General features: G+C 43.2%; 3 protein-coding genes across 14 annotated transcripts in view; 2 read left to right on the forward strand and 1 right to left on the reverse strand.

The window, feature by feature from the left end:
* KEL (Kell metallo-endopeptidase (Kell blood group)) overlaps window positions 1-13,772 on the reverse strand; it is a 40,287-nt gene extending 26,515 nt beyond the window's left edge. For 2 of the 12 annotated variants that reach the window (XM_055710854.1, XM_055710847.1), the window contains exons 1-3: window positions 13,445-13,756; window positions 9,082-9,155; window positions 6,599-6,707 (exon numbers count right to left, since the gene is read on the reverse strand). In XM_055710854.1, the coding sequence (XP_055566829.1) occupies window positions 6,599-6,707; window positions 9,082-9,097 (125 nt within the window). In that variant the 5' untranslated portion in view covers window positions 9,098-9,155; window positions 13,445-13,756. Of the gene's footprint in view, window positions 1-6,598; window positions 6,708-9,081; window positions 9,156-10,850; window positions 10,949-13,444 lie in introns of those variants that run through there. The other 10 variants (XM_055710855.1, XM_055710853.1, XR_008732323.1 and 7 more) reach the window with 9 other exon arrangements.
* LOC102055366 (taste receptor type 2 member 40-like) lies at window positions 6,714-9,074 on the forward strand. The gene has a single exon (XM_005436940.4). The coding sequence runs from the start codon at window positions 7,043-7,045 to the stop codon at window positions 7,991-7,993; it is 951 nt and encodes a 316-aa protein (XP_005436997.2). The 5' UTR covers window positions 6,714-7,042; the 3' UTR covers window positions 7,994-9,074.
* Window positions 13,773-21,773: 8,001 nt separating the features above from the next.
* LOC102055193 (scavenger receptor cysteine-rich type 1 protein M130-like) overlaps window positions 21,774-26,722 on the forward strand; it is a 28,127-nt gene continuing 23,178 nt past the window's right edge. Inside the window, exon 1 of the mRNA XM_027802012.2 lies at window positions 21,774-21,923. Within this exon, the coding sequence (XP_027657813.2) occupies window positions 21,827-21,923 (97 nt within the window). The 5' untranslated portion in view covers window positions 21,774-21,826. The remainder of the gene's footprint in view (window positions 21,924-26,722) is intronic.

A 26,722-nucleotide genomic window follows, 5' to 3' on the forward strand; every position in this document is an offset into this window, starting at 1 on the left:
TTACATTTTCCACACTATCAATAGGATATGGAAGTCTTCAAGTTAGGTGCCACAGGACAGTGTAATGGCTGCATATGCATTTAAGCCTTGAAGAAGGTCTGCCTTGGAGGGTATTGCATGATGGCAGTGTGCAGTCCAACGTCTTTATTGAATATACAGCCTGTAGAGCTTCAGGGATATTGTGAGCTGCATACGTGCAGTATTCACATGTACAAGAACATGGTGCTGTATACATGCTGTTTTTTCCTGCTAGCACATAAGTTTCTTTAAAGATGCCTTTATCAGCTGCTGAATACAACAAAGTTTCCCTGTAAACTTTTTCTAACTACTGATGCAGGAAGAAGGACTGGTGTGTGTGTGTGTGTGTGAGACGTCACGAGTAATCCTTATCGGCTGATTCCCTTCTTATCTTTGAGGCACAGATGACAGCTCTGCTCTCTGGAGTCCACAAATTAGGACCCCTGGCTTTTTTCTGTGTGATAGGCTCTTTCTCTTCTCTAGCTAGCAGTACACTAGCTTTTCCAAATGTAACACTGATCAGCACATTGAAAAAAATAGTGTTGGACAGGCCTTCCAGCTGTCACACATAAAACTGTTTAATGGCAATTATCTTTTAGACTTAGATTTAAATAGGTGTATGGTTCAAAGAAATGTGGAATTATTAAGTGCATTGATGTGTGCTTGACAGATGGGGTTATAAGCGTTCCTTATAGATTCAAGAGTTAGAAAATTAGGCAGATTTCAGAAATTATTTTCTTAATATCTGTCCTGAAGTGAAATTGAATTGGGACTTTGATCTTCAGCATTGTGTGAATGGTAAATTCCCCTGCAGCACTTTGGCAGGGCAAAATTTTACTTCATAGATTGATATCCCAGCTTCAACCTTTCCAAAATAGGTATGTATCATAGACTGCACAAAAATTTGCCAGATTTTTGTAATTAAAGGAAAAAACGAACATTAGAAAAATATGATGCAGCAATGTTAATGTCACCAGACATCTTGGAAACTCATGTGGAAAAGTTATCCCTTACAAAGAGATTGCTTAGTTTCAAAAACAAGCTTGCCTAACTCGAGCTTTTCTACCTCAGATGGTCACCGATGGCCCTACTACCAGTGAGCAGTGTCATTTGTGGGGTAAAGCAACATGAAAGAAATTCTTATTTATATGAAAGACTGTCTGCCAAAGGCTAGTAGTAGTTTTGGTCACCACCAAAAGCACAAATTTGTTTTGAAAACATCAGAACACCAAAGCACTGCGAGAGCTTGCTGCTTCACTAGAGAAGTTCAGGAAACTGGAGGCAATATAATCTGAGAGCCCTCGTCCTCTGCTGTGGATGGGAGGACTGATAGCAGGATAAACTCATTTTAAGCAGCCCAGAACAGGAGCTGCCAGTCAGGGATCTAGCAGAGTGTTCTAACTGCCCTATGGGTAGCACAGAGTGATCCCTTCTGTGGCAAAATTGTTCTCAGAGACTCTTAGTCACATAGGCAGATGGGAATTTTTCACTGCCTTTTTATCCCACCAAATACTTGCTCTCCCATCTACCTTCAGCCCACCAGGTACACAGAATCATAGAGTCACAGAATGGTTTGGGCTGGAAGGAACCTTTTAAAGATTGTGTAGTCCAATCCCCCTGCCATGGTCAGGGGCATCTTTCATTTGATCAGGTTGCTTAAAGCCTCATTCAACCTGGCCTTGAACATTTCGAGTGATGGAGCATCCCCAGCTTCCCTGGGCAACTTGTTCTTCCAACTTCTCTGGGCCACTTGTTAACACCTTTATTTAGGAAAAAGGACAGAAAAGTTGCTGATTCTTCTAACCACTAACATCAGGCAAAAGACATTAGGTTCAGAGGAGGCAGGAAGAAGAGGAAAGACAAAGGCTGTAAGCATGGACTAGCTCAGTGTGTGGTAGTTCAGTTACCTGGCTGAATCTGTTAAAGGTGATGAGAAAAAAGGAGGGCTAGCCTGACCTGTCTGGGTCCTTCTAACTGAAGGTTCATCAACCCACCCAAAAGGAAGAGCATACTCAGGCCTGGAAGCCAAGTGGATAAAAGAGATGCAAGGTGTGTGAATCAGACGTAGAGAGGAAGGGTAGCCTTGATGGCAGAAAAGAAAAGGGGTGGGTTTCAGATAGTAGAGAAGGGAAGCCTGAGAATTAAGACAGAAGGGTAAAGAAGGTTAGCCAAAGAAGCCAGAAGGGGAAAGCACTGAAAGTAAGAATGGCAGAAGATGTTGAAGCTGAAACTACAAAACACCCACCCTATTCTCCTGGATTTCCCTGGGCATAATCCTGCCCTATGTGAGTGTCTTGTGTTACTGTCTATCTCACTTTAGTGTCTCATTTTATTGCTTCACTGGGCACAATCTCTAAGGACAAATAAGCTTAATTATGATAACACTTCAGGCTATTGTTAATGATTTTGTAGTTTGTTGCAGTTACTGTACTAGTGCAAACCTGAATTTTTTTTCTATGCAACCAGGTAAAGACCTATATTAAAAAGGTTTTTCTGTAGTTGCCTGTCTTTTCACACAGTCAAACATTAACAGTGAAATCATCCCAAAACCCCCACGAAGCATTGTTTTCCATTCAGAAAAGCAAGCCTTAGCCTCTGAAACTTTTATTTAAAATGAAGGAGGGCAAGAAAGGGTAAAAACATAATCCCTGAATAAGCAGCCATGCAGCCTGCTATTGTGGAGGCATGGTCAGGCAAATGGAATGTCTGAGGCGAGCAGGCTGCCAGATGGACTCTGTTAGAACTGAATGTCTACCAGCTCTGCTCTTGCTTCTTCGCAGTGCCCCACCTTCTGAGATACATCCTAAAAAAACATTTTCTATAGTTCTTTGAAGTACTGGCTACCTTCTTTGTCTTTTAAAATTGCTTACAGGCTGATTTAAAAGGATATTTGCTCTAAAATTCAGTTCTTATTCTGAAAAGTCAGTAGAACTAAAAATCCCCTTTCATATTCAACACAATCAAAAGTGGTGAATTTAATGACACCGAAGCTATGGCCCACATTGGCCCTACAGAATTGATTGAGATGAGAGGCAGCCTTGTGTGAGATGTGGAGCTGTTCACTAATACCTGCTTACAGCATGCCCAGGCTAACTTCTGTGATTGTGGCAGCAAAATAGAGCTAAGCCTTATGACTTAACGGGTGCTGATGTGTGAGGTGAAATTTCAGAGTAATTCCAGACATTATGGGGCTAGTAAACAGAATCAACTATATTTCATGTGTAGATTAAGTTCTTCTGATGCAGAATCACTTGAGTCATGACTGTTAAAATCAATGGTCATGACCAAAACTCAGAGGTTTGTGTCTCAACATGTATGTTTTAACTATAATGCCACAACTAGAAATTATGTGGAAGCATAGTGTTTACAGTTAAATTAGAAACTATAGGAATTCCAGGGCCATTGGTAATGCTTTAAAAGGTGTCAGCAAGAACACCATTTTCCAATTTTTTTTACAAATAAAAGTACGTCCATATTGTTCACCTTTAATTACAGCTGTGGACCAGATATTGAAGTGTCATCGGTCATAAAAATTCTCCTCTTCTGTTTAGGCCCCAAATCTGCTGTCCCCCTCTGTGTTTTAGATTGTACTTGATTCTAAAGTTCTTCATATACTTTGCAGTATCACAAAAAATGCTTGTGAAACACAAAGAGGACTGACATATTTTTAAAAAAAAAGAAAAAGTCACCTTGTCTCTCCTGAGCCGAACCCTCAATTGCCTGGTGTGTATTTCCACTAAGTTTTCATTTTATCTTGTCTCTTCCTATGCTTTTCATCCTGTTTGGTACCTCCAGCTGCTGCACTCTGTCAGCGGTTAAGGCCTAAACTCAGGACTCTGGAGATTTCGCGTTCCACTCCTTGATCCCGACGTACCGTGTGGGTTTGAGCTGCCAGGTAACTTACCGATGCATCTGTAAATGGAGTGGTTTGTATCTGCCCAGCAATGTGGCATGTTTTGAAATTAGCTAATTTCCTGCGTGACTATGAGGTATTACTAAGAAGTAAAGACTCCAATACACAAAGTCAAAAGACAAACTGAACAGCCTAATTAGCTGGGAAAGATTTTCTCCCAGACTGATGAAGTGGAAACAAATGCATGTTTACTAGACTTCTACGTAGTTAAATGACCAAGTTGTGCTGTCATTCACTTCTTTTCTCAAAGGCAGGATCAGCTTTCCCTCTGTGACACTCTTGCAGCTTCTTGTTCAAAATCTTCTAAAAATTTTGCAATAAGAATATATGTGACTTTTTTTCCTCTGAGTTTTAACACTCTAATTGTAAAAAGGATCAGACTTAGTTATTATGAAGCCTGACACTCCTCGCCCTCCCCATAATGTACATGGAGAAGAGCTTCAGAGTTATTTTTTGCATGCGTAAGACCTTTTGCAGATTTCTTCTCTCTAAACTAAACAAGTCTGGTGCTTTCAATTTGTGCATTTTTTTTTTTAAATTTGCAGTTCTGCAGAAAAACCTTGCTAGAGCTACACAGAACAGTACAATGCCTTAATTTGTACAGCAAACAAAAACTGCTGTTTGTATTTCACAGCATCCCAGCTGTAGTTTTATGATTGTCTTCACAACTGTTGCTGTACCCACCAGATCCTTCCCTGTACTTCTGTTGACACCTTCTTCCTCATCCAGCATTTTTATGCATGTCTTTTTGTGTCTATAAGTATCTGTCCATATTTTTTCAGTCTGCATCTCTAGTTTGTCAAGATGATTTTGAATTCTGAATCTGTCTTCCAAAAACTTTGCACCTAATCCAAACCTACTGAATCTGCAGATTTAATAGTCTCCAGTCACTAGAAAAATAAAATTACCCCTGAATATTGGATGCAGCATTCCAGATGCTGTCTTAAAAAGTGCTGAGAGAATCACTTCCCTTGGTCTACTGGCTATGCTCCTGTTCAAACAGCCCAGAATACTGTACACGGTACACTTGTTCTCTATACATTTACTGAACTACTTTAGTAATTAACTACCTATCTACTGCAGAAGTTAATCCTGTTTAAACAAACTGGGTTTTTTTGGTCGAACCCTTGGAATTTACTTGTGTTGAATAGCACTGATATTATTCGTTTTACCACCAGATGTCAGAAAGATGGTACTGGAATGGACTCACTGACAAAGTTCTCAGGTGCTGCCCCAGCAGTGCTGTCAGGTCTTGGGCCATTCCCTGCCCCTGCTGAGGTGTCTGCCTGCCTCAGTGCAGAGCCAGCACTCACAGCCTTGACACAGATTGCTGCGGGAAGCTGCAGTGGGGCCTGGCCCCCCATACTTTCAGGAGATGCTTCTAGGATGCTCACCCTTGGTCTCTGCCTGGGCAGCACTGCAGCTATGCCTGTGCCTTGACACATGCTCAGCTGGTCTGGGTGCTGATCCTGACCTGCAGACTTGAATTCCTGGCTTGGTCTTGGACATGCCTTATCACTATGGACTTGTCTGACAATCAGTGGGCTGCTGGCTGACCCCAGTTACCATCACAGAGCTTATCTGGTATCCTTGCTCATATGCTGTGGGATGGCATGCTGGACCCTGCCCTTACTGTCCCTGCCTTGCCTTCTGGTAACTTCTTCACTTTCCCTCATGGAACAGCTCCTCCTGATACTCCTTGACACCCATGGCCATTGTAATGCATACTTCATCCATAATTGTCTCTCTGGACTTGCAACATTTTGAGTAGCTTTTTAAATGTACTGATGTTAGCCTCTTCATAAATAGCATACAGGGATATGTACGTACACATTGTGTCCATGAAGATGGGGAGTTCAGGTTCAGCTAACACCCATCTTATCTCTGTGATGTCTTTGACTCATGGGTAAACAGTCTGGAAAATGGCCTGGGAGACCTGCACCTCCATCTGTGCTATGAACTTCAAATTGGCTGCCTAGCAATCAACATTGAGATGGTAAGGCTACACAATGCAGTAGAGGACCTTCTTCACAAGTGTTGGCACCCAGAATGTGATAAGGTGACACTTGGTGACAGGCACTAGGTTACTGCATAGAACCTTGAAGGTGACCTTCTTGATGTCAAAATTTGGCCATTCCTGTGGCCCACCCAGGCACATAACACCATACGACCTCAGGAGCTGGAGGGTCATCTTCTGCAGCGTGAAGAAATTATCTACCCTCCAGCACCTCAGTTTTCCCCTTCCTGGAGAAAAAGATTGGTCCGGTACTTTCTGGATAAATCTAACTGAGACGACAGCAGGAGCAGAATAAAACCCAGCAGCATGGCAGCAGCACCAGTTAGCTTGTCAGTCAGTTGCCAGACAAATGCTCCCCTTAGGTAGCACTAGCTATTCCATTCTAGTTACTTAAGCTGAACCAAGGTCTGAATCCTTTGTTTTGTTAGGAAAAATAAAGCAAATAGTAGCCAAGCTGAATGTCTTTTCTGCAAACCTAGGACCCACAGTGAGAATGCTTGCCAAACAGGTGCAGGAGTGAGGGAAGAGGAAGAATAACTGCATCATGGCCAGATGTGGAAATCAGATCAAGCTCTTCAAACAGGTTTAAGATGCTTTAAGCATTTGTGTACAAAATTTAGTTAATTGTGTATTTTCTGAAAATGTCTTACATTTCTTGCACTTTCTGATATTGAAATGATCTTTCTCTCCCGACAGACAGGGGCATGGGGCCCAGTCCTAGCATGAGACAGCATACACACATGTGAAACTCTTCTCCACCTGTAAATACATAAATTCAGAGAGTTCTGTGAACTGGATTACCACAAGTTTTTAAAAGTGCATCTGAGCCCTTTAAATGCAAATCCTTTTTCTGAACTGAAAAGTCTGTAACTGAATCTTTATCGAATTTGCATGATTAGAGAAAACAGCTGAGCTATTTTAATCATCAAAAAATGTAAAATAACATAGATATTAAATGACTTATTATGATACTTCTTCCTCTGATATAAATAGGTGAGCATGCACTGTTAACAGCTAGTAGCATTGCCCTGCAAGTCTAAGGCTTTCAGGAGCCCATGAAAAGCTGAGTAAAAATTGCGAGTTCTTGAGTTGCTATGTCCATGTTACTTTCTCTCCTTTTTCTAGCAATTGCTATAATTGAATCCATGGCAGGACTTCTAGGAAATGGAACTATTTTGGTTGCCAGTTCAACTAGCTGCATCAGGAGCAAAATATTGTCCTCATATGATGCAATTATGATCTTTCTGAGTTTATCCAGATTCTTTTTGCAGTCCTGGATGATGCTGGATTTGTTCCTAAGTCTGTTTTGCGAAACTTCCTATTATGAAGAACATTTGTTTGTAATTTTAAAGACAGTTTTTATGTTTCTGAACTACTCCAGCTTCTGGTCTGCAGCCTGGCTTAGTGCCTTCTATTGTATCAAGATTGCTAGTTTTACTCAGTCTTTCTTCATCTGGTTGAAGCAAAGAATTTCCTGTCTCGTGCCCTGGGTGCTGATAACATCATCTCTTTTCTCCTTTGCAACCTCTCTTCCTTTCGCCTGGGATGTCTACGATGTGCACGACAACTTCTCTGCTCCTTCAACCATGACAAATTCTTCAGAAAGGAGAGTCACAATGAAAGCTAGTTTCTTTTTATTGATTATTCTCTGTAATGCTGGTATAGCTTTGCCTTTAATAGTGTTTGTGGTTTCAAGCATCCTGCTGATCAGATCTCTCTGGATACACACCAGGCAGATACAAAACAGTGCAACTGGCTTCAGGAATCCCAGCTTAGAGGCCCATATTGGTGCCATCAAGTCAGTCCTTTCCTTCCTTATCTTCTATGTTACGTATTTTATTTCTTTGGTTCCAATTTTAGCTGACGTTTTTTTACCTTTAAGCATCGGGGAAGCCATGTGTATAGCTGTAATGGCTGCCTGTCCTGCAGGACACTCAATGGTCTTAATATGGAGCAACCCCAAATTTCGAGAGCTACTAGCTAGGGTTTTGCACCATGCAAGCTGTCCTGTCAGAACTAAATCCATGGAAAAGACAGTGGGCTAGTCTGGGCTTTCCAGTTTAGATCCAAGTCACCACCAGAGGTATGAAGTAATAGAAGCATGAATGAGTAGGCTATAGGAAACGCGAAGAAGCTGGGAATTTGCTTCACTTAGACATGATCTTGTAATGAAGAATTCTAAAAGTTCTCTCCTATGTTGAAAGATGATTGCCTGCAGAATACATGTACTCTGCTTGCTGTATTTCTTTAGAAATCACCACTGTTTCTCTAAGACAGCAGAAAAACAAGGCCAAGACCTGGACAATAATGTAATCACTCAAAATGCTCTAAGTTACAAATCAGACTCATGATGCTGACAGAACAGACTTGCTTAAGCACCAGCACGTGCAAATTTTAAATGTGAATATGAAACTTGAAAGCTGTTTCTGGTCAGTTAGCACATAATGAGGATGCTAAGGAATTCCCAAAAATTTTTGACTGCTTGTTGATTCTCTAAGTAGAAAAATATTTGTTGATTCTAAAAGCATCTTTAAGATTCCAGTATGATTTGGTAAAGAATGAGACAGCCTTCTGAGCTTCCTGCTATTGATGAACTAGTAATCAGTGTCTCTGTTCCCAGCAAAAAGGTATATTGGATAGGAAAAAGAATTTCCTTAATATCAGACTCTTCTGAATAATGAATTGACAGGATACTATTTTGGGATTTGCTATGGAGAATAGATTCTTCAAATCAGAAGCATGGATTTTTGTCATTTAAATATTGTCAAGTATCATTAAATTACTAAAATATTTAAATTAATTAATTAGCATTACTGATAAAGTAGTTCAGAAATGTTTAAATGCATGGCTTGATATTATCTTTAAAATTTTCTAGAAATTGCACATCTTCGTGAAGTGTCTCAATTTTGACAAGCTGTGTCCTATAATTTTTTCTACACAGGAATTCCTTCAGCTTTAGAAATAAATTACAATTTCCTGGACAAATCACATGTTTTGGCAGAGTCCAAAACTCAGCACATTATCGTTAGACTAGGACTGGAAGTTTATGATCTTTTTCAGTTGCAGTGGGAGTTTACGTTCTTTTAAAGTGACCATCACTTGTGTGGACAAAGCCCATTCTGATTTCACATACCTGGTTTTGATGTCATCACGTTCAGTCTGCTTGAAGCAATCTATCTGTCAACTGAGCAAGTGCTGGAACTGGGTCTTCAAAGAGATTTAAAAATACCAAGTCAAATAATTATTTCTGTTGGGAGTCATTCTTCCCCTTATAAACTGTTCCACAGGTGACAGCAGTGGCTCACAGAGGAATTTTCTATGGCAGGACATGGCAATGACACCATGATGTGGCATCTTCACCATCTGTGAAAAAGGGTTATTCCCAGCTTAGCAGCACAAAACACATGTGCTGGGAGGTCTGGTGTACCCTCTGCACCTGTATGGCATGCTCTTACTGGCCCTGGGGAAACAAACTCTGACCTCTCTGGCCACAGGAACAAGCAAGACACATGGGGTACGGTCAACCCAGAGAACATGCATTTTGTCCTGCTGCAGGCTGAGCCATAAGGTACGTGGCTGCTCAGCAGGAATAGCCCTTATCATATGATTTGATTTACATTATGTTGTTTCTTTTCCATTTCCCCCCTCATGAACAAAGAGCCTAACCGTGTTCCTCAGTGGACATGTGCTTTGAAAGAGGTTCCTGTGTTACCTTTAAGGCTCTTTAAATGGGTCTTCCCTCCAAAGCTTTCTTTGCCTAGAGTTAAATGAAAGAGTTACCTGTGCCTCAACACACGTTTTGGAATCTAAAAGAGAAAGTAGGCAGAAATACTGGAATACACCTTGTAGGGTCAATGTTCTGGCAGATATTTCTTTCTGTAACTTCTTTCTGTAACAGCTAACTTGTCATATTAATAAAAATATCTTTAAAATGCATCTCACAGTCTACTAAATCCTTGTTGTTCTATTAGATAAATTATTAAATAAGATTGACAAATATTTGTTCTGGGAAAAAAACCAACCCATTTGCTAGTAAGAAAATAATAGTTACTAGAGTTAAGATTCTTTAATGTTATGCATCTTATCTGATAGTAGGCATTTTTCTTTTCTCTGTTTTGTTTGTAAGCTGGAAGTTGGTTTGATTCCCCCATCACGAAGGAGATTGGAAATTCATCTTACCAGATCTTTCTAAAACATCCCAACTATTTCCACACACGCCAATGTTAATTAGATGCACTGGCAGGTCTATTTAAAATCTGGTATCATAAATCAGATCAGGAAACAAGCAAAGTTCAAAGCTTATCCTGTTCTAATGTCAGCAGAATGAGATGATACAAATCATGTTGTCTTATAGTTCTTTGTATTGAGGATGCAGGAACAAAAAAAAAAAGACAAAAGAAAAAAGACAAGATTTTCTAGGGAACTGCTCAAATGTAGCATAAAACAAAGATGCCAGCATTTAAAACAGAACTCTTTTCCGCTAACAAGACTTTTCTGGAGTTCTGTAATTTTCTGGTTTAATCAGAAGCCTTTATTTTTGTCTGAGGACCAAATTCCTCTTAAATTACTATGTGATGTGATTTCTGTTCCCTGAAGGGAAGTATTAAAGTATGGCAACATTATGACTGTATTTTAACAAGGTATATGGCCTTTAGTATTCCTTTGTAGCAGACAGACAGAAAATTACTTCTGTTACTGTAGAGGAGTGAAGGCAGAGGGTTGATGAGCATTGATAATCTGCAGCTGTGGCCTTGCTACCAAGGCAGTGGGTTGATTGACATGGACAATGTGCCGCTGTAGCTTGTTCTTGCTAAGTAGTTAAATAGCCCTGAGGAGTAGAGTGTGGCCTGGCATGGCCTCTGGAGGAAGAGCAAAAAGCATGGAAAGTAGAATCTGACTGACCATAAAAGCCTTGTTGCAGCCTGATAGCTTGCTTGTGCTGCAACAGTGGGTGCCCCATGTGAGGCTGACTGATTTGGGCTCTGACTGCAACAACTGGCACCCAGCGTAGCTGAGGCAAGTGGGAGAACCTGCGCCCCATAACAGACACAGTGAGAGGTGAGCCGTTGCAACTAATTGATATGGGTGTATTATGATATTTGTTGTTTGTCTTAATCCAAATTGCAATTTGTTATGCTGCATGAGATTGTGGACTATTGGATACTGATGAAGCCATACACTGAAAAGGCTCTGAACAAAATGGTTAATAAAATGGGTTACAGTTAGAACTTCAGGTTTGTGATAATATCAACATATGGTATTAAAATATCCTACAGATGAATGGTAAATCATAAATCCCTTTGTACAATAAAAGATCATCAATGGGTACTTCAGAGAAAGAAAAGGAAAACAGCTCTCATTTGTTTTCTAAATCAGTCTTGCCTTTTTTCCAAGTAATGAAACAGTAATTTGATTCTAGTCATTAGCTCCAGGCAAGAAATGCAAAGATGTGCTATGTAATTGACAGACTTGATCACTACAGGATTCTTCTCTGCTTTGCATACCCATAAGCACAGCTGGAATTTTCATAACTGAAACTCTGGAAAACCTGCTATGGATGCTATTTTCAATGCCCATCAGAACATCATTTTAAGAAATAGGAAGAGCTATCAATAGTACATGTACAGTTCATTCCTCACAGACCTTCCTGAAATGAACACTACAGGCACACACCAACATATACATGCATAGGAATATATTGACAACCAGGTGTCTTGCATGATGGTTCTTTACACCTCTGCGTTTGCTTACAGAAATGGAAGGCAGGACTTCAACATTAAACTGGATAACTACTTAAACCTAATAATAGATCTTTTAAAAGAGCATAGTTTCTCATTACACTTCATTTTCTTTCCTCCCCACATAATTTGTGGGGCTAGCGGAATGCAGCTATTCCGTGTGCCTAAAACAGTGTATCTGGTATGGCAGGCTGCACAAGTCTTGTCCAAGCTCAGGGAGCAGAGTCCTTGTTTCCAGTTCCTTTTCTGTCATGGGTTATCAGGTTTATGTGAAATGTTTATTGGACAAAAATCCAGTAGAAATAGGATGGGAAAAAAACCCCACGCAGATCCAATCCTACAGATAGGAGCTGTAGTGTGTTCCTGGGGATTTGATGTCATGCTTACGCTTGGGTTACGTGCTGTTGGCCTATATTTTGCTCTAGAGAAGCCCTGAGTGTTCTTTCTTTGTACATGGGTTCCAAATCCCCTGTGGGGATTCTATCCCTCTGCTTTCCCTAATCAATGTCATGTAACCTCCAGAGCCTTGGTTATTGGTATTGGCTAGGTCAGCTCTGTTCTAGGTGTGCAATACTCATTTCTACTTCTGTAGACTCTTCAGGCAGTAGTTACAAAGCAAATGCAGCGTAACTGGCACAGCTTCCAGTTAATTCCTAAATTTTTTATTGCCTGTTCTTTCTGGACACAAGATGGAACTGTGCAGAAAGACAATACAGGTTAAATGTAGAAAGAGGTAAATGGTTCAAACAGTATATGCAAACAGCCATTCACTGTAGTTTGCATCCTTGTGGTTACTGAGGGGCTTTTACAATCAAAGCATTCTTTCCTGAGCTAAGAGAAATGGAAAATCCTATGGCATCTTGGAGGCTTTCCCAGGGATCCACAACTCTGCGTTTATCACAGTAGTATTTGAAGAGCAGTACTGCTATCCTGATTTTAGTTTGATTAATGTCTGTACACAGATGGTACTTGCAAAGGGTGATAAATAATTTTAAGACAGTATCTTGAAATTGTGCTCAATATATGTTGTATGTAATGTAAAAATATAAAAACCTTGAAAGTTTAGTCAAAAGTGACTCATCATACTTGGCACCCAAATGTTCAGTGCTGAAATTATTTCCTTGGAAAGATACAGGCATTTTTCTATTCTCCAAACTTGAAAATGTAAGGATTCAATCAGACATACATAACAGGAGCACTTAAAACTCTTGACTAGATTGTCTCCTTCTGTGTATCAATACATGTGATATTAGGGTTACTGCAAATCCTACTTTCCTTGACAGAAGATTACACCTTGGAGAAACCCAGATCACAAAAAATATTTAATGTCTTTTACTAATTAAGCTGCTGTTTTCTTAGAATACCTTTTTCATTAATAGATAGCTATTTGAACAGTACATGCTTACCCCCTTACACAGTTCCCTTCTCTCTTTCTGTCTCACATAGACCCACCCCCACCCCCGACACACACATACTCACTTGCAGTAGCCTGCTCAGAGTAATGGCTGAGAGACCAGCCCCAGCTGTTTATTCAACAGCTGCCCAACTGCAGCTTTTAGAACAATGTTCAGAAAATTCCTAAAGGGATCCTTCCTCTCATCAAATATACATAGATATGTATATATTTAATCTTATAATCTTTGTATATAACACCCATTGCCTCCTTGGCTGTGCCCTGAGCTATTCAACCTGTGCTGACACCAGTGGGTGCTGGTGGCTGAGCACCCATCCGTCAGTCTTCTCATGTTCTGAACTTACCAGTTCCTGTGGGTTCCACAGTACCACTGGTGCCTGGAGTGTATCAGTGGTTGGGAGACATTCTCATGACACCTCTAAGCATGCAGTTTTCAGTTCTTCAACCTGCTGCTTTCTGTTAAATATTTCTCCACCTGCACCCTACACAAATTCATACAGAATGATTTTTGTGGTGTAGTGATGAGAACTTTTGCAAGAAGATCTTGTGCCAGAACAGTGAGCATGAAAAGGTGCTCAGATCTTTTTTGCAGTCTTTCTTTCCACTCCCTTGACTTCCTTTAAATGTATTTTTCCTTCCTACAGTACTAGATAGAATTGTTTTTTCCTGTTTTTCTCCTGTATGTGTAGGATTCACTCACACACCCCTAATGTAATTACAAAAGGAAACCAGAATTGCAATATTAGCAACAATCAATCACTAGCACTGGAAAATATGCAAATGTTGTGGGCAGCAGTAGAAAGTTATTAACTGATTTGCATCCCTAGGATCACCATCTGAAAGCACTTTCTTAAGCTAGATTAGAGTTATTTTCAGTCTCGCTCTTTCTGAATCTTTCTTTGATACCTAGGGAAAAAGAATCCTGAAGAACAAATGTTCAGTCATGCTCTAGTAAAACCTTTCACTCCAGAATAATTCCTGCTGGAACTCCAGCCTGTGGAGTTTATCTGGGAAAAGGCTTCCTCCAGTTTCTGAAATGCACTTCAAAATAACTTATGCAAAGTAATTTCCTGCCATCCCCAACATGTCCTGCTTGTTTACTTGCATCATGTAGAAACCTGTTAACAGCGCTTCTCACTTCAGGGGAGATGCTCCTTCAGTGCAATTTCTGCTGTGACCCTAAAGAGGTTCTGTTATGGACTGTCACTTGTAACAGATGTTATAAAGCATTGCTTTGTTACATAGGACAAGGACATGGACACACTCTTACATGTTTATGGAAAGTTAACCTTGAAAAACAGTTGTTTTTAATGTTTCCATTTGTGTTCACTGGTTTAATTTCTGTTCCACAATTTTTAAGGCTCTTACCTGTCATTGTCAGCTAACCCAGGTCACTGCATGTTTTAACCACAACTTGGAACCACGTTTCCTCTCTTGCCCAGTGGATTTCTGCCTCTTGCTCTCTCCACGTCTGAGCTGTGAAGGCAGCAGAGCCTCCAGCCCCACCTGGGGTAGTGTTGGTCTTCCCCCCCACCCCCTGCAGAAGGCTGCCACAAGCCCCTCTGCACGGAGAGCTGACCCTGACCCTGTGTGCAGAACAGCCAGCAGCCCCCATGCATGTGCCTGTGCAGCTCTTCTGGGAGGGCGGGGAGGGGGACAGGAGGATGTGCCTCGACTTCCTGGGGAAACCGAGGCCTCAGGTTCAGAACTATGAAGAAATTATAGGAGGTTCGTGGCTTCCTGTTCAAAGATCCTCCCAACCCCCCAACAACGGAGATTATGGGATACACATAGCAGTGCTGTCCACTCTTCTGTTCCCCACAAACCAGAAGGACCAGAAGTCCATCCTGGGGAGGTGCGGCTGGCAGAAGTGAGGGACTTGGAACCCCTGTTCTCAAGTGTTCTCTGGAATTTTCCAACATTTGGGGTTATGTTATGCCACAGCCTGGTGCTTTTGGGTGCTACTAGCTCCTTCACCACACACAAGCAGCTCAGGAAGCCAGCCCAGCACCACTGGCTACCCCTCATGTTTGGTGGCTTTTGGAGCACAGCTGTCCCTGGGCATCTTTATTCCTTCAGAGGGAAGCCTGCATCCATGAGCTGTCACGCCAGCCCTGGCATTTTTGGGCATCGCTGGTTCCACTGCATCCCCAGGAGGTCCACAGCAGAGTTTTGGTTTTGGCAGTTGGCTGATAAGAATTTTTGTGCTTTTGCTGATAGGCTACAAAACACACCTAAATGTAAGACAAAGTTGATGTTTTTTAGTGTGGTACCACACAGATGCAGATGGAGATGGTGGTGTACCAGCAAACTTCAAGCTGGGCTTGCTGGTGAGTAGAGTAAGAAGCTTAGGAGCTAAGTACTGGAGGACCTGAGGGCCTGGAGACAGCTGCCAGAGAGACCTGATCCACTGGTTTTTATCTGTGCCTTCAAGTTCAGGGATGAAGGATTTAAAAATTTAGAGAAAAAGTTTAGAAATCTTATCTTAGAAAAGGGACAAGCACAGACATACACACATCACCTCCCTTCTGTTGAAACTTGGAAAAAAACATTTTGATCTTGAGAACTGAGGTCCTGGCATTTAATTAAAAAACAGGGGTCACCTCACAATCCTCTGAAGCAAAGGTCACAGCATAATGCACCATCGTTAATGCAACTTTTCAGGAGCCATTGGATCAGTTGTTCTGTCGTTAGTTGATTGCATACTCATGATGAAACCGTGGACAGTTACCTCAAGTTAACTTTACCATACGTGGCTTGAATAAACAGTGATTTCATGACTACTTGGAACTAATAAAAACTGGGGGGGGGGGGGGGGAAGCAACACAATCATACTAAAAGATTTTTTTCATTATTATTTTTAAGGAAAAATGGGACAGAAAGAAATAATAGCCACAAAAAGAAGCCACCAAAGTTTCCATGTATAAATTAAAATGTCTCAGAGAAAGTGCACCACAAACATCTGCCTTAGACCACAATTCCAAGAAAAAGTCACTAAGACTTTACTTTCTATTTAACTCTTGGGGACACAGACATTCAATGGATCATAAGATTGAAATATAGTTTATTCTGAAACTGAATGACATCTTAATTTTTCTTACAATATAAATCATATTGGCTTGCACTTAAGCCCTCTATAAAAACAAATTTTGTCAAATACATGTGTTTTTTTAAAGTACACTTTTCTCAAGTCATACTTTTGTTGGAAGATTTCTTACAGCCACTTCTCCGAAAGCATTTGGGCCCACAAGAGTAACAAAACGTATGACTAGCTTTTGGAAGTTTTTGAAAAATACATTCGTAAAGATACACAAAGGTAAATGCCACTTCAGATGACTTCATTTCAGATGTTTGTTTAAACCATTGTCAGTTTGAGATACAGAGATTAATCCTTATCAATGCTCAGGTTTAACTTAACCACAGGATACATCTAATTTCTCTGAAACTCATAATCCCTCCAGCACAGCCCAAGTAAGAAAGTGGTTTCCTTCCTAACTGCTTGTTTTCCTGCAGACACAATCATCTTTACCTTAGCATCGCGTATTAGCTCCATCTATGTTTTGTTTTAAGATAACAGCAGTTCAAAGATGCATACTTATATAGCCCCCACACAAGTTTTGGAGCAGACTGTATTAACTCTAGATAACAAGATGTGTGTTTATCTTCCTCACCCACTTTCACAGACCTATGGGACTAAAAGTCTTAAGACCTGGAGGAGTCTTTTAGAAATGAATACAGCCTTCTGCACAAAAAGGTTCGTATCCTGATTAAGTCCATTCAATAACACTGTAGGATAAATATTTAGGAGTTTGGCTTTACCTGCAGCAGTTTGACAGCTTACGAGAAGCCCTTACCAACAGCACTGTCTGGTAAGTGGGGAGTACAGCAGCTCTCCCTGAACGCTGCAGAGCAAGTGGCTATGTTGGCTGGGGCAGAGGCTCCCCCACCTGCCCACCTTTTGGGGCCAGAGGGGCTGACGGGGCAGCAGCTGAGGGCCAGCAGAAGCAGCTGCAGGATGACAGTCCCCGGAATGCTGTCCGGCTGCGCGGGCTGGAGACCCACAACTTATAGGCAAGGATCTGCTGTGCTTTGCCAGTTTAACTAGTGTGCTCTGCCAGTTTAACTAGAAACCCAACACGCCTGGAGCCAAAACTGCAGAAAACAGAGCTCTGTGGAGACCCAGTTCCTGTCATCTGAGTGGGCTCAGTGTCTCGGCATGTGGTAGACCGAATTAAAACAATCGGGCTATAGCTATTTGCCTCCTGGTTTCTTTGCACTGAGTGACATATTTTAAAATTCTAGGTTTTAATGTGCAGCAACCATAAAGGTATAAATTGTACATAAATACAAGAGAGCTGTGTCCAAAGGGATTCGTGGTAAAGATCGCAGCTGCGAGCTGAAATCTGGAGAGAAGTGTCCTGTGGATCACATGCAGATTTAGAAATGCAGTGCCTGAGCTGATCCATGTCATAAAAGCCCATATCAGATGAATTTGCCTGAATGAGTGGTGCCTACGTGTGTGAATGGAAAAACGGTAACCAGAAATCAGATCAAAGGAAGGACGGGTAGGTGCTGAAAGGCAACATGCAAGAGTCTTCCGGAAACACACATGGTGTGGAGACCCTCAGTCCTGTGGGTCCACAAGAACACGGAAACAGAACAAGAACCTCAAGTCTCTTGGCGTTAACCAGCATGCAATGATACCAACAGTGGCTTGTGTAACTTCGACTGCCTCCCAGGATGCAGTGACTTCCATGCACAAAGATAACAGGATTGCATTCAGACCTACTGAAAATGGGCCCTAAAGGCTCCTCCTGAGCTCAGCTGGCAGTCCTGGTGTGCCAGCCCTTGGCATACCGCATGGGCCTCCCAGATCCTGCTCTAAACAGGTAACTGTTGGTGTCTGCATGGGAGGCGGTAACTGAGCGTTCCCTGTGAATAGTTATCTGCTATTCATAATAACAGATTAATTCTATTAACAGTTTAACCAGGAAAAGATGATCTAATAAACATCAACTGTGGTCTTCGCTGACTTGGACACCTGTCAGCAAAATTCATAGTTCTACTCATGAAACCATCTTGCCCCTGCTTGTCTTTTTAGGATTAGCTCAGGCTCATCAGTTGTTGTCTGCCCGAGTCCCATCTGTACCTCACTTGACCAATAAATATTCCACTAATATTGCTCATTCCCCCTTTTGTTGGTTGCGATGTAGGGAAATCTGGGATTTTACATGTCTACAGCGGAGAGTCCATTGTCAAGTACCAGGTGAAAATGTCACATGGCAGCTATGGAGTAAGGGCTTTTTGTCTACTCTACAGCAACATTCTCTTCAAATTTAGATTTACTTCTCTGGGTAGTTCCAGGGAACAGTGGAGTTTGTAGTTCTATTGCACCTTGCACTATGTATTTGCTGTGTTTTTACAGCAAAAGTATGGCTTATACAGAAGGTCTGTTGTGGTAATTCCTGAATTATGGGGCAAGGGAATTGAGGGGACCACCTTGGCTGTCAGGTTCACACCTGTGTTAACTGAAGGAAACATGTCCAGTAATTCCTTTCAGTGATTATGACCTCGGCCTTTACTACAAAAGTTTCTTTCTGTTACTATTTTTATTGGAGGTTTCTTCCAGGAGCTCATTTTTCTGATTGTCAGAAGCCTCCTTGTGACATCCAGTCTTACATATCTTCACACCAACTTCATACTTTTCTTCACATTACACAGCCCTGCAGTTAGTGTTAACCTGTCTGAAGATACTTAGATGCAGAAGTTTGTTTTCTTAGACTGACATTTTTTGTTAGTCTCTTCATCACCTTTTGACTGTAAGACAGACTTTGTATTCCTCTGGATAGGGGCAGACCAAGATGTTTGTGCTTAGTGGAGATGGTGCTGGATTTTTTCTTCTGCTGCCAGAGCACAGAAGATGCCCCCGAGTGCCTGTCTATCAAGACAAAGGATACCAACAGTGCTGATGGGTTGTGCAATGCTAACCGCTGGGTTACTTTTCCATAGAGGAACATTCTGTGTCTGGTGAGAAGATACCCTTAAGGTCATTCACAACTGTTGCTAGGTAGATAAGGCTGGATGCAGTGTCATGTTGCTGTTGAACTTGTTCTTGAATACATGTCTTCTCCTGGTGGGATAGGAAAGTGTCCTGTGGATCACCTGGAAGCACATCCTGGTGTCACCAGACATATTCAAGACTTGTTAGAAGTCATTGTGGGGACTGTGGTTTTTAGATAAGCCCTCATGCCCATGGGGCACAGGGAATCCCTGCTGCTGCTGGTCTTGGCCCAAGTGACTACCAGTCCTGATGACATGCCTCTTTGTAATGGGAAAGAGAAGCAAAGGGGAGTACAGCTTCTCCCCAGCTGGGAATTCTGGAGTTCTAGCATCCACAGGCACTGGCATGTACCTGGTTCCTTGGTCACAGTGCCCATGAAGGAGACTCCAGCCATCAAAGGGCTGCATGCTGAGAAACAGATCTCACTCTTAGACTTCCTGGAGAGGTTTTAAAATGTCAATGAGAATTCTGTTGACAGCTGGTAATCAGCAAGGAAAAGAGTGCTAAGTGAAACCACTGAACCTCGGTACAGGAGTAGGCATTGTGATGGGTACCTTGTCCTGGTGTTGGCTGGGACGGTGATTTCCTCCCCAGCAGCTGGTGCGGTGCCGTGCTTTGGGCTCGGCTGAGAGCGGTGCTGGCAGCCCGCGGCTGGTTGCGGCTGTGGCTCAGTGGTGGTTATACCAACTCAAGGACTTCTCAGCTCCTCAGGCCCTGCCAGCCAGCAGGCTGGGGGCACAAGAAGCTGCGGGGGGCACAGCCAGGGCTGACCCCAGCTGGCCAGAGGGATATTCCATACCATAGAGCGCCATGCTCAGTATATGAACTGGGGGGGGGGGGGGGTTGGTGTGGGCTGGTGGATCACTGCTTGGGGACCGGCTGGGCACTGCTCAGTGGGTGCTGAGAGATTGTATTGTGCATCACTTGTAGCTTTATTTTTCCTTTTGGATTTCTTCCCCCTCTCCCCTTCTTTCCTTTTCGTTACAATTGTTGTTGTTATTATTATTATTATAAATTTTATTTCTATTATTAAATTATTCTCCCCTCAGCTCACAACTTTTACCTTTTTCCCAGTTCTCCTCTCCATCCCACCAGGGGAGAGCAGGGCTGAGCAAATGGCTGCCTGGTTCTCAGTTGACAGCTGGGGTTAAACCACAACCCTTGTCTGTCTCTCATTAACACACCTGTAGTGTTTTCTTCCTCACCCTGATTAGACTTCCAATAGAGTGGCAGTGACTGTTTTTCAGAGGTCCATATCAGGCAGCAGAAGCAGGCTGCTCTGCAAGAGAAGGTCACCCAGGAGCCAACACTGACAGCAAGCCAGGCATGAAGCAGGTCCCTCAGCAAGAGGTACAGTCCCACAGTACCTGAGCAAAAGTAGAGTAGGTGCAGTGACTGCAACCAGGTTAAGTCGGCAGTCCTGGCAATCTGGACAAAGCCGTGGTAAGATAGTAGGTCCAAGATAAAACCATAAAGTCAAGTTAGCAGTTCAGGGTCAGTATGAGCAAAGTTCACAGCTGGACCCAAACTTGGCTGCCATATAGCTCTAGCAGAGACCGCAGACAAGTGTCTGAGCTCCTGAGTAAAGAACAGGGAGCCTCTAGCCAGACTTCTCCCTGCTCTTCTTCATGCAGCTCTTTCCACAGCAGTTTGACACTGCTGCAAGGTTATACAGACCTCGCATGGGCAGGCAAAGCCCAGGGAGAAGGGGAAGAGGCTACAGAGCTTGTTCAAAGGACCTGACACCCTGAATGTCACAGAGCTTGGGATTCTAGCTGAACACCAGACATGCCATCAGGCAAAAGGCATGTGTGTGTCAGTGTCATAAAGAGGAGCGTGTGTTTAGATGGGAGTAAGCAGACAGCACCCTGCAACTTGTTCCAGTTGCCAAGAATGAGCAACTGGAAGTAGCCACGGTGTGTTTAACAGCAGCTTTTATTTCCCTAAATTCACCATTCTAGAGTGAATGAGCGAGTAGGCAGAGCTACCAGTATACATAACTTGAAACAAAAAGAAACTGAGCAGAGGAAGCGGGAGCTCACGTAATTTGCACCCTGGGGAAGATGGGCTTTCAAGGGCTTCTGCCCAGACAGTCCTCAGGTTTGGGCTGAATAAGGAAACCCTGAGCAGCGCTTGCCTCCAAGACAGTGCAAGTATAATTTTTTACTCACAGAACCACCACTGATGATAAACATAACTTCTGTTGATTTTATAGTAAGAGTACGATTTCTCCCAAGGAGATGGATAAGCTACAAATTTAGGGATTTTCTTCGTCTTTTTCTTTTCTGAAGTGACTCATAAAATGACCAGTGTTCTGCACTTTCACATTACTTTGCCAGGTGAGAAATAACCATTTTGTGTACTGCTCTGCCTGTACAACTGATATTGGTCCCATAATAAAACAAGGCAATACCAATGGCATCAGAAATGCAATCGTCCTTCATATAAGGCCATAGGCACAAATTTCAAATTTTATTGGAGGTTTTGGTTCCTTCAGATTTGAGATTAATCTGCTGATAATGTCTAAAAAGGTGAACAGTATTTCTATTGGTTCCTTCACTTAGTTCATGCTAGCATGTGAACCTATATATTTCCTCCTTTGTAGTCATTCGTGAGGCACAGAGAAGCCCATGCAGAGTTTGGTCTAGGCAGTGCCTGGTAGAGCATGATGTTTCATCTGTCTGCAATCAGGATGACAGCAAAAGGACATCTTTCTACTCCAGTGCTGTGGCTGCTTCTCCTCTCTGTTCAGGCCTCCCTGGGTAAGTACATACTTTTTTCACATAAGGCAGTGAGATAGGAAAATACTGTAAATTCAATATGAATAAGTTGTTATTCCATCAATCTGCCAGGAAAAGTGACAGGAAGGTGTTTAAATACATTTCTGTCTTTGATTCAGTCTCCTTGGCAATCCTGAGAGAACGAAGAGTAAGCCATGTGTGATGGTTTTGTGTTTTACTCAGACATCAGTGACTGGCCATTCTCACAGGAATTCGAGCCCAGGTTTAGTAAACAGCCAAACTGTAATGGAAACCAGCTAGGTATCCTTACTACTGCCTTGCCTCCCCTGTTGAGCTCTGTGTATACAGAATTAATAACTCCAGGCTTTTATCCAACATCAGTAAGATGATGTTGTGGTGCTCTGTGTGCCCAGTGGGGTTTGGCTGGATAACGTACCGTCCCCTCCGTTGTTCCTGTATATCTGAAGCTTACCGCTATTTGTCTCTGCTCTTCTAGAGCTCTGTGTACATGTTTGAAGCTGATAATAAAAGACTGATTTGGAATCCTCATCTTTTTCCCTGTACACGTGGAGGTGGCACTTTGGTATTGTGGTGGTGGTTGCATCTCCATATAACAAGAACAAGACTTCGCTGTGGTTGATATTTTGATGTAGCATGGCCCTAGTCTTAAAGGTTCTTACTGGTTGTGTGGATGTAGTCATGGTTCAAGTGGATGGGAGGAGGAGGTATAGGCCTTTCTGTGCAAAGGAGTGGGAAGAACAATATTAAACGTTTGTATTTAGACCTCTTTGTAGCAATGTTTGAGTGTCAGCTGAGCAGTACTGTAGAAATGAGAGTAAGTTTTCTGCCAACTTCTTTTTAACAGTGATGGTATAAATAGTAATGGTAAAATAGAGACTGACTGGCAGATGCAGACAGGAGTAGCTTTATCTTGAGACCATCAGCAGCACCTAGGAGCCACATCTCTGCCCTGGCAGTGCATCCCCACGCCGCTGCAGCCCCTGCCGCTCACGCGGCCCCTTGCTTGGGTTATGCTGCCTCTGCGCCCAGCCCTGCATGCTGCCGCGTGTTGAAAACAGCAGGTGTTGGATTATTTAAAAATGTAGTTGCAGAAAGGTTGATCGGTCAAGTGAGGAGCTGTGTTTTACTCCTGGATATGGCTTATGGAAATAGTTATCTTGTTCCTTTAATAATTTACTATGAACTTCTCTTAGAAATTATTTCTCTTTTAAATACACATACTTTTAGCTGTGAAAACTTTTTCAGACCATGTTCTGCAAATACACTGTGGGTTGCTCTCCAGAACATCTTTCAGAATAGTTTTAAAGATTATTTACAGAAAGATTATACTCCTGAGACAACAAGTTGCAAGTACAAGGGATTTTGTAGTGATCAGAGGCTCGTGCTACGTGTGTAAGAGACTTTCTTACTCAGGAAACTTGAGGAGCGAGGCTAGTCTACAGAAAAAATAGGTTTTGTAAGTTACTAGCTGTCAGTCACTTGAATAATGTACCTTAAAGTTTTTGTATTTCAGAATCTAAATAATAAAGAATAAATTGTAAGAAAGTCCAGCACTGTCAGCAAACAGGTAAAACCTTTTCCCTATGTATAAGAGGAAGTCATGTGTCAGAGCTACATTGTCTGTGTCTGATGCAGCAGGCAAGAATCAGCCTACAATCGGACAGAGATGGAGGCAGAATCACTTCTTAGTTGACTAGCAGTTTACTCTGGGAAGAGAAATGAAGCAATAGTTAGTGACTGAAGGAAGTGGCTGCGTTAGCATCAGTTCATGGGCTGGTATACTGACAGGGAACAGAGAGAGAAATTAGGTCTGGTTTCAAATGCAAATAAAAATGACATATTCATGTTTCAGTCTCAAATGACAGCAAGCAGTGTGATACCTAGGAACAGAATCACAGCATGTTTGGGGTGGGAAGGGACCCCTGGAGATCAACCAGCCCAACCCCATGCTAAAGCAGAGTCACCTCGAACGGGCTGCACAGAGCTGCGTCCAGGTGGGTGTGGATGTCTCCAGAGAATGAGACTCTACAGCCTCTCTGGGCAGCCTCTGCCAGTGCCCCATCACCCTCACAGTAAAGTTCTTCCTTGTGTTCAGATGGAACTTCTCATGTTGCCGTTTGTGGCCGTTTCCCCTTGCCCTGTTGCAGGGCACCACTGAACAGAGCCCAGCCCCATCCTGCTGACACTCACCCTTAAAGTACTTGCATGCATTAATAAGATTCTCCCTCAACCTCTCCAGGCTGAACAGCTTCAGCTCTCTCAGCCTTTCCTCGTAAACAAGATGCTGCCATCCCCTCATCATCTTCGTAGCCTCTGCTGGCCCCTCTGATGTGCCTCCCCAGGGCAGAGCAGAGGGGCAGGATCCCCTCCCTCAACCTGCTTGTCACACTCCTCATGCCCCCCAGGGTCCTACTGGCCCCTTGGCCACACAGACACACTGCTGGCCTATGGGCAACTTGCTGCCCCCCAGCACTCCCAGGTCTTTCCCCACAGAGCTGCCTTCCCACAGGTCAGCCCCAGCTCATACTGGTGTGTGGGGCTGTCCCTCCCCAGGGGCAGGACCCTACACTTCCCTTTGAACTCCATGAGGTCCCTCGGTGCCCAGCTCTCCAGCCTGGCCAGGGCTGGCTGAATGGCAGCGCCGCCTCTGGGGTACCAGCTGCTCCTCCCAGTCCTGTATCATCAACAAACTGGCTGGGGGTGCGCTCTGCCCCTTTGGCCGGGTCAGTGATGGACAAGCTGAACAGGACTGGCCCCAGCACTGACCCTGGGGAACCCTGTGAGCTACAGCCTCCAGCTCAGCTCTGTGCTGTTGTCTGTGATGTTTTATACCTTCCACCTTGGAGGTTTGCTCTATACCATTTCCATAAGTTAGCAGGTTCTGAAGAAACAGCCAGACAGAAGACAGGGGCAGCAGGAGCCAGCACTCTGCAGGTGACAGTGGCCCTATGATGGCCCTTTGGCTCTTTCTGGGCACAGGTCCTGCCTACCTGGTGCTCCCCTTTGGCCTGAGGCGCTGCTCGGGCATGCAGCAGCCCTCAGCATGTGCTGTTATGGGAGCTGAGCGAGTGGTCACGAATGGAGTGAGGATCAGAAGGGTAAAAGTGAGGAAAAACTTCTGGGTTGAGATAAACACAATTTAATAGGTAAAGCAAAATCTGTGTGTGGAAGCAAAGCAAAACAAGGAATTCATTCACCACTTCCCATCACAGGCAGGAGCCACCACTTCCCATCAGCCACTTCCAGGATGGCAGGACTCCATCATGTGTAATGCTTACTTGAGAAGACAAATGTAACTCCAAATATTCCCCCTTCCTCCTTCTTCCACCAGTTTTATAAGCTGAGCATGATGTCATATAGTATGGACTATCTGTTTGGTCAGTTGGGGTCAGCTGTTCTAGCTGTGTTCCCTCCCAGCTTCTTGTGCCCCCCAGCCCACTCAGGGGTGGGATGGTGTGAGCAGCAGAAAAGCCCTTGGCTCTGTGTAAGCACTGCTCAGCAGTAACTACAACATCCCTGCATTAATCAACACTCTTTTCATCACAAATCCAAAACACAGCCCTATACGAGCTGCTATGAAGAAACTTAACTCTGTCAGCCAAAACCAGTACAGCACCAAAGATATGTGCTTCTGTGACCTGTGGTCCAGCCGCACTCACCGGCACTTAGCCCTCCGTATACACACATGCACACCGACTAGTCACCTCACCCAGGAAAACAGCTAGAAACATTTTACTGAGGAGACATAATGGACAGTGCTGCTTAGGTGCAGGGTGTAGCCAGACAATCATACCGATCAGCAGCCCACCTACCCACCCCTGGCTGCTTCTCACAGAATCACAGAGTGGCTGAGGCTGGAAGGGGCCCCTGGAGCTATCTGCTCCAGCCTCCCACCCAGAGCCAGCTGGCAGGACCACATCCAGATGGCTTCTGAGTATGTCCAAGGGACCCAACCCCACAGCTTCCCTGGGTAATCTGTTCCAGTGCTCAGTCATCCTCGTAGAAAAAAAAAAGCGTTTCCTGAAGTTCAGAAGTAAGCTCCTGTGTTTCAATTTGTGCCTGTTTCCTCTGGTCCTTTTGTCCACCTAACCTATTTTCCCACACTTCCTCCTACCCAAACATCCTTGATCCCTCCCTTTCCCCACCTTTGATTCCTCTCCTAAATGTTCCATCATAAGCCTTGTGCAAGTCCAAGATGCTCTTCCCATGCATCCCATGGTGTTCCATCCCCTTGAGCCTCTACAGTGACCGGGGAAGCCATTGCGTTGATCACAGCTGCAGAGCAGAGCTGGTGGCTCTGTTGGCAGGGTCCCAGAGAGGGTCAGGGCAGGGCCACCCCTTCACCCATTGTGCCTCTGTTCTCCTTTGCACGTGGAGACAAGCTTTCTAGCACATATCCTAACAAATGCATGCCATTGTATTGTTGTTTAATTACAATGGTGACTGTTTTCAAGGAATTTGGCAGAAGGTTTGGGCGGGTTTTTTTTGTTTCAACAATTTTTTTCCACAAACGTCTACAGAAAATCATTGTCTATGTCAATTCAGAACCTTAACTCACCATGTTCTGTGATTCTGTGTATACTTTTCACCAAAGCAGCTATGAACCTTCCTGTAAGTAAAGAAACTTTTTAATGAAAATATGTTCCAAAACTCTTGCCTTAGAATTCCTGACTCGGAAAAAAAACTAGATTAAGACAGTTCCTGAACAAGTCAACTTTTTTTCTTTAGGTGTCATTACACCTTAGACTACACACTTCAGTTTTTCCAGTGTTGACTGTGTCTGTGTAAGGTGCAGACTC

This window comes from Falco cherrug, chromosome 5 (assembly GCF_023634085.1).
Source record: "Falco cherrug isolate bFalChe1 chromosome 5, bFalChe1.pri, whole genome shotgun sequence".
NCBI lineage: Eukaryota > Metazoa > Chordata > Aves > Falconiformes > Falconidae > Falco > Falco cherrug.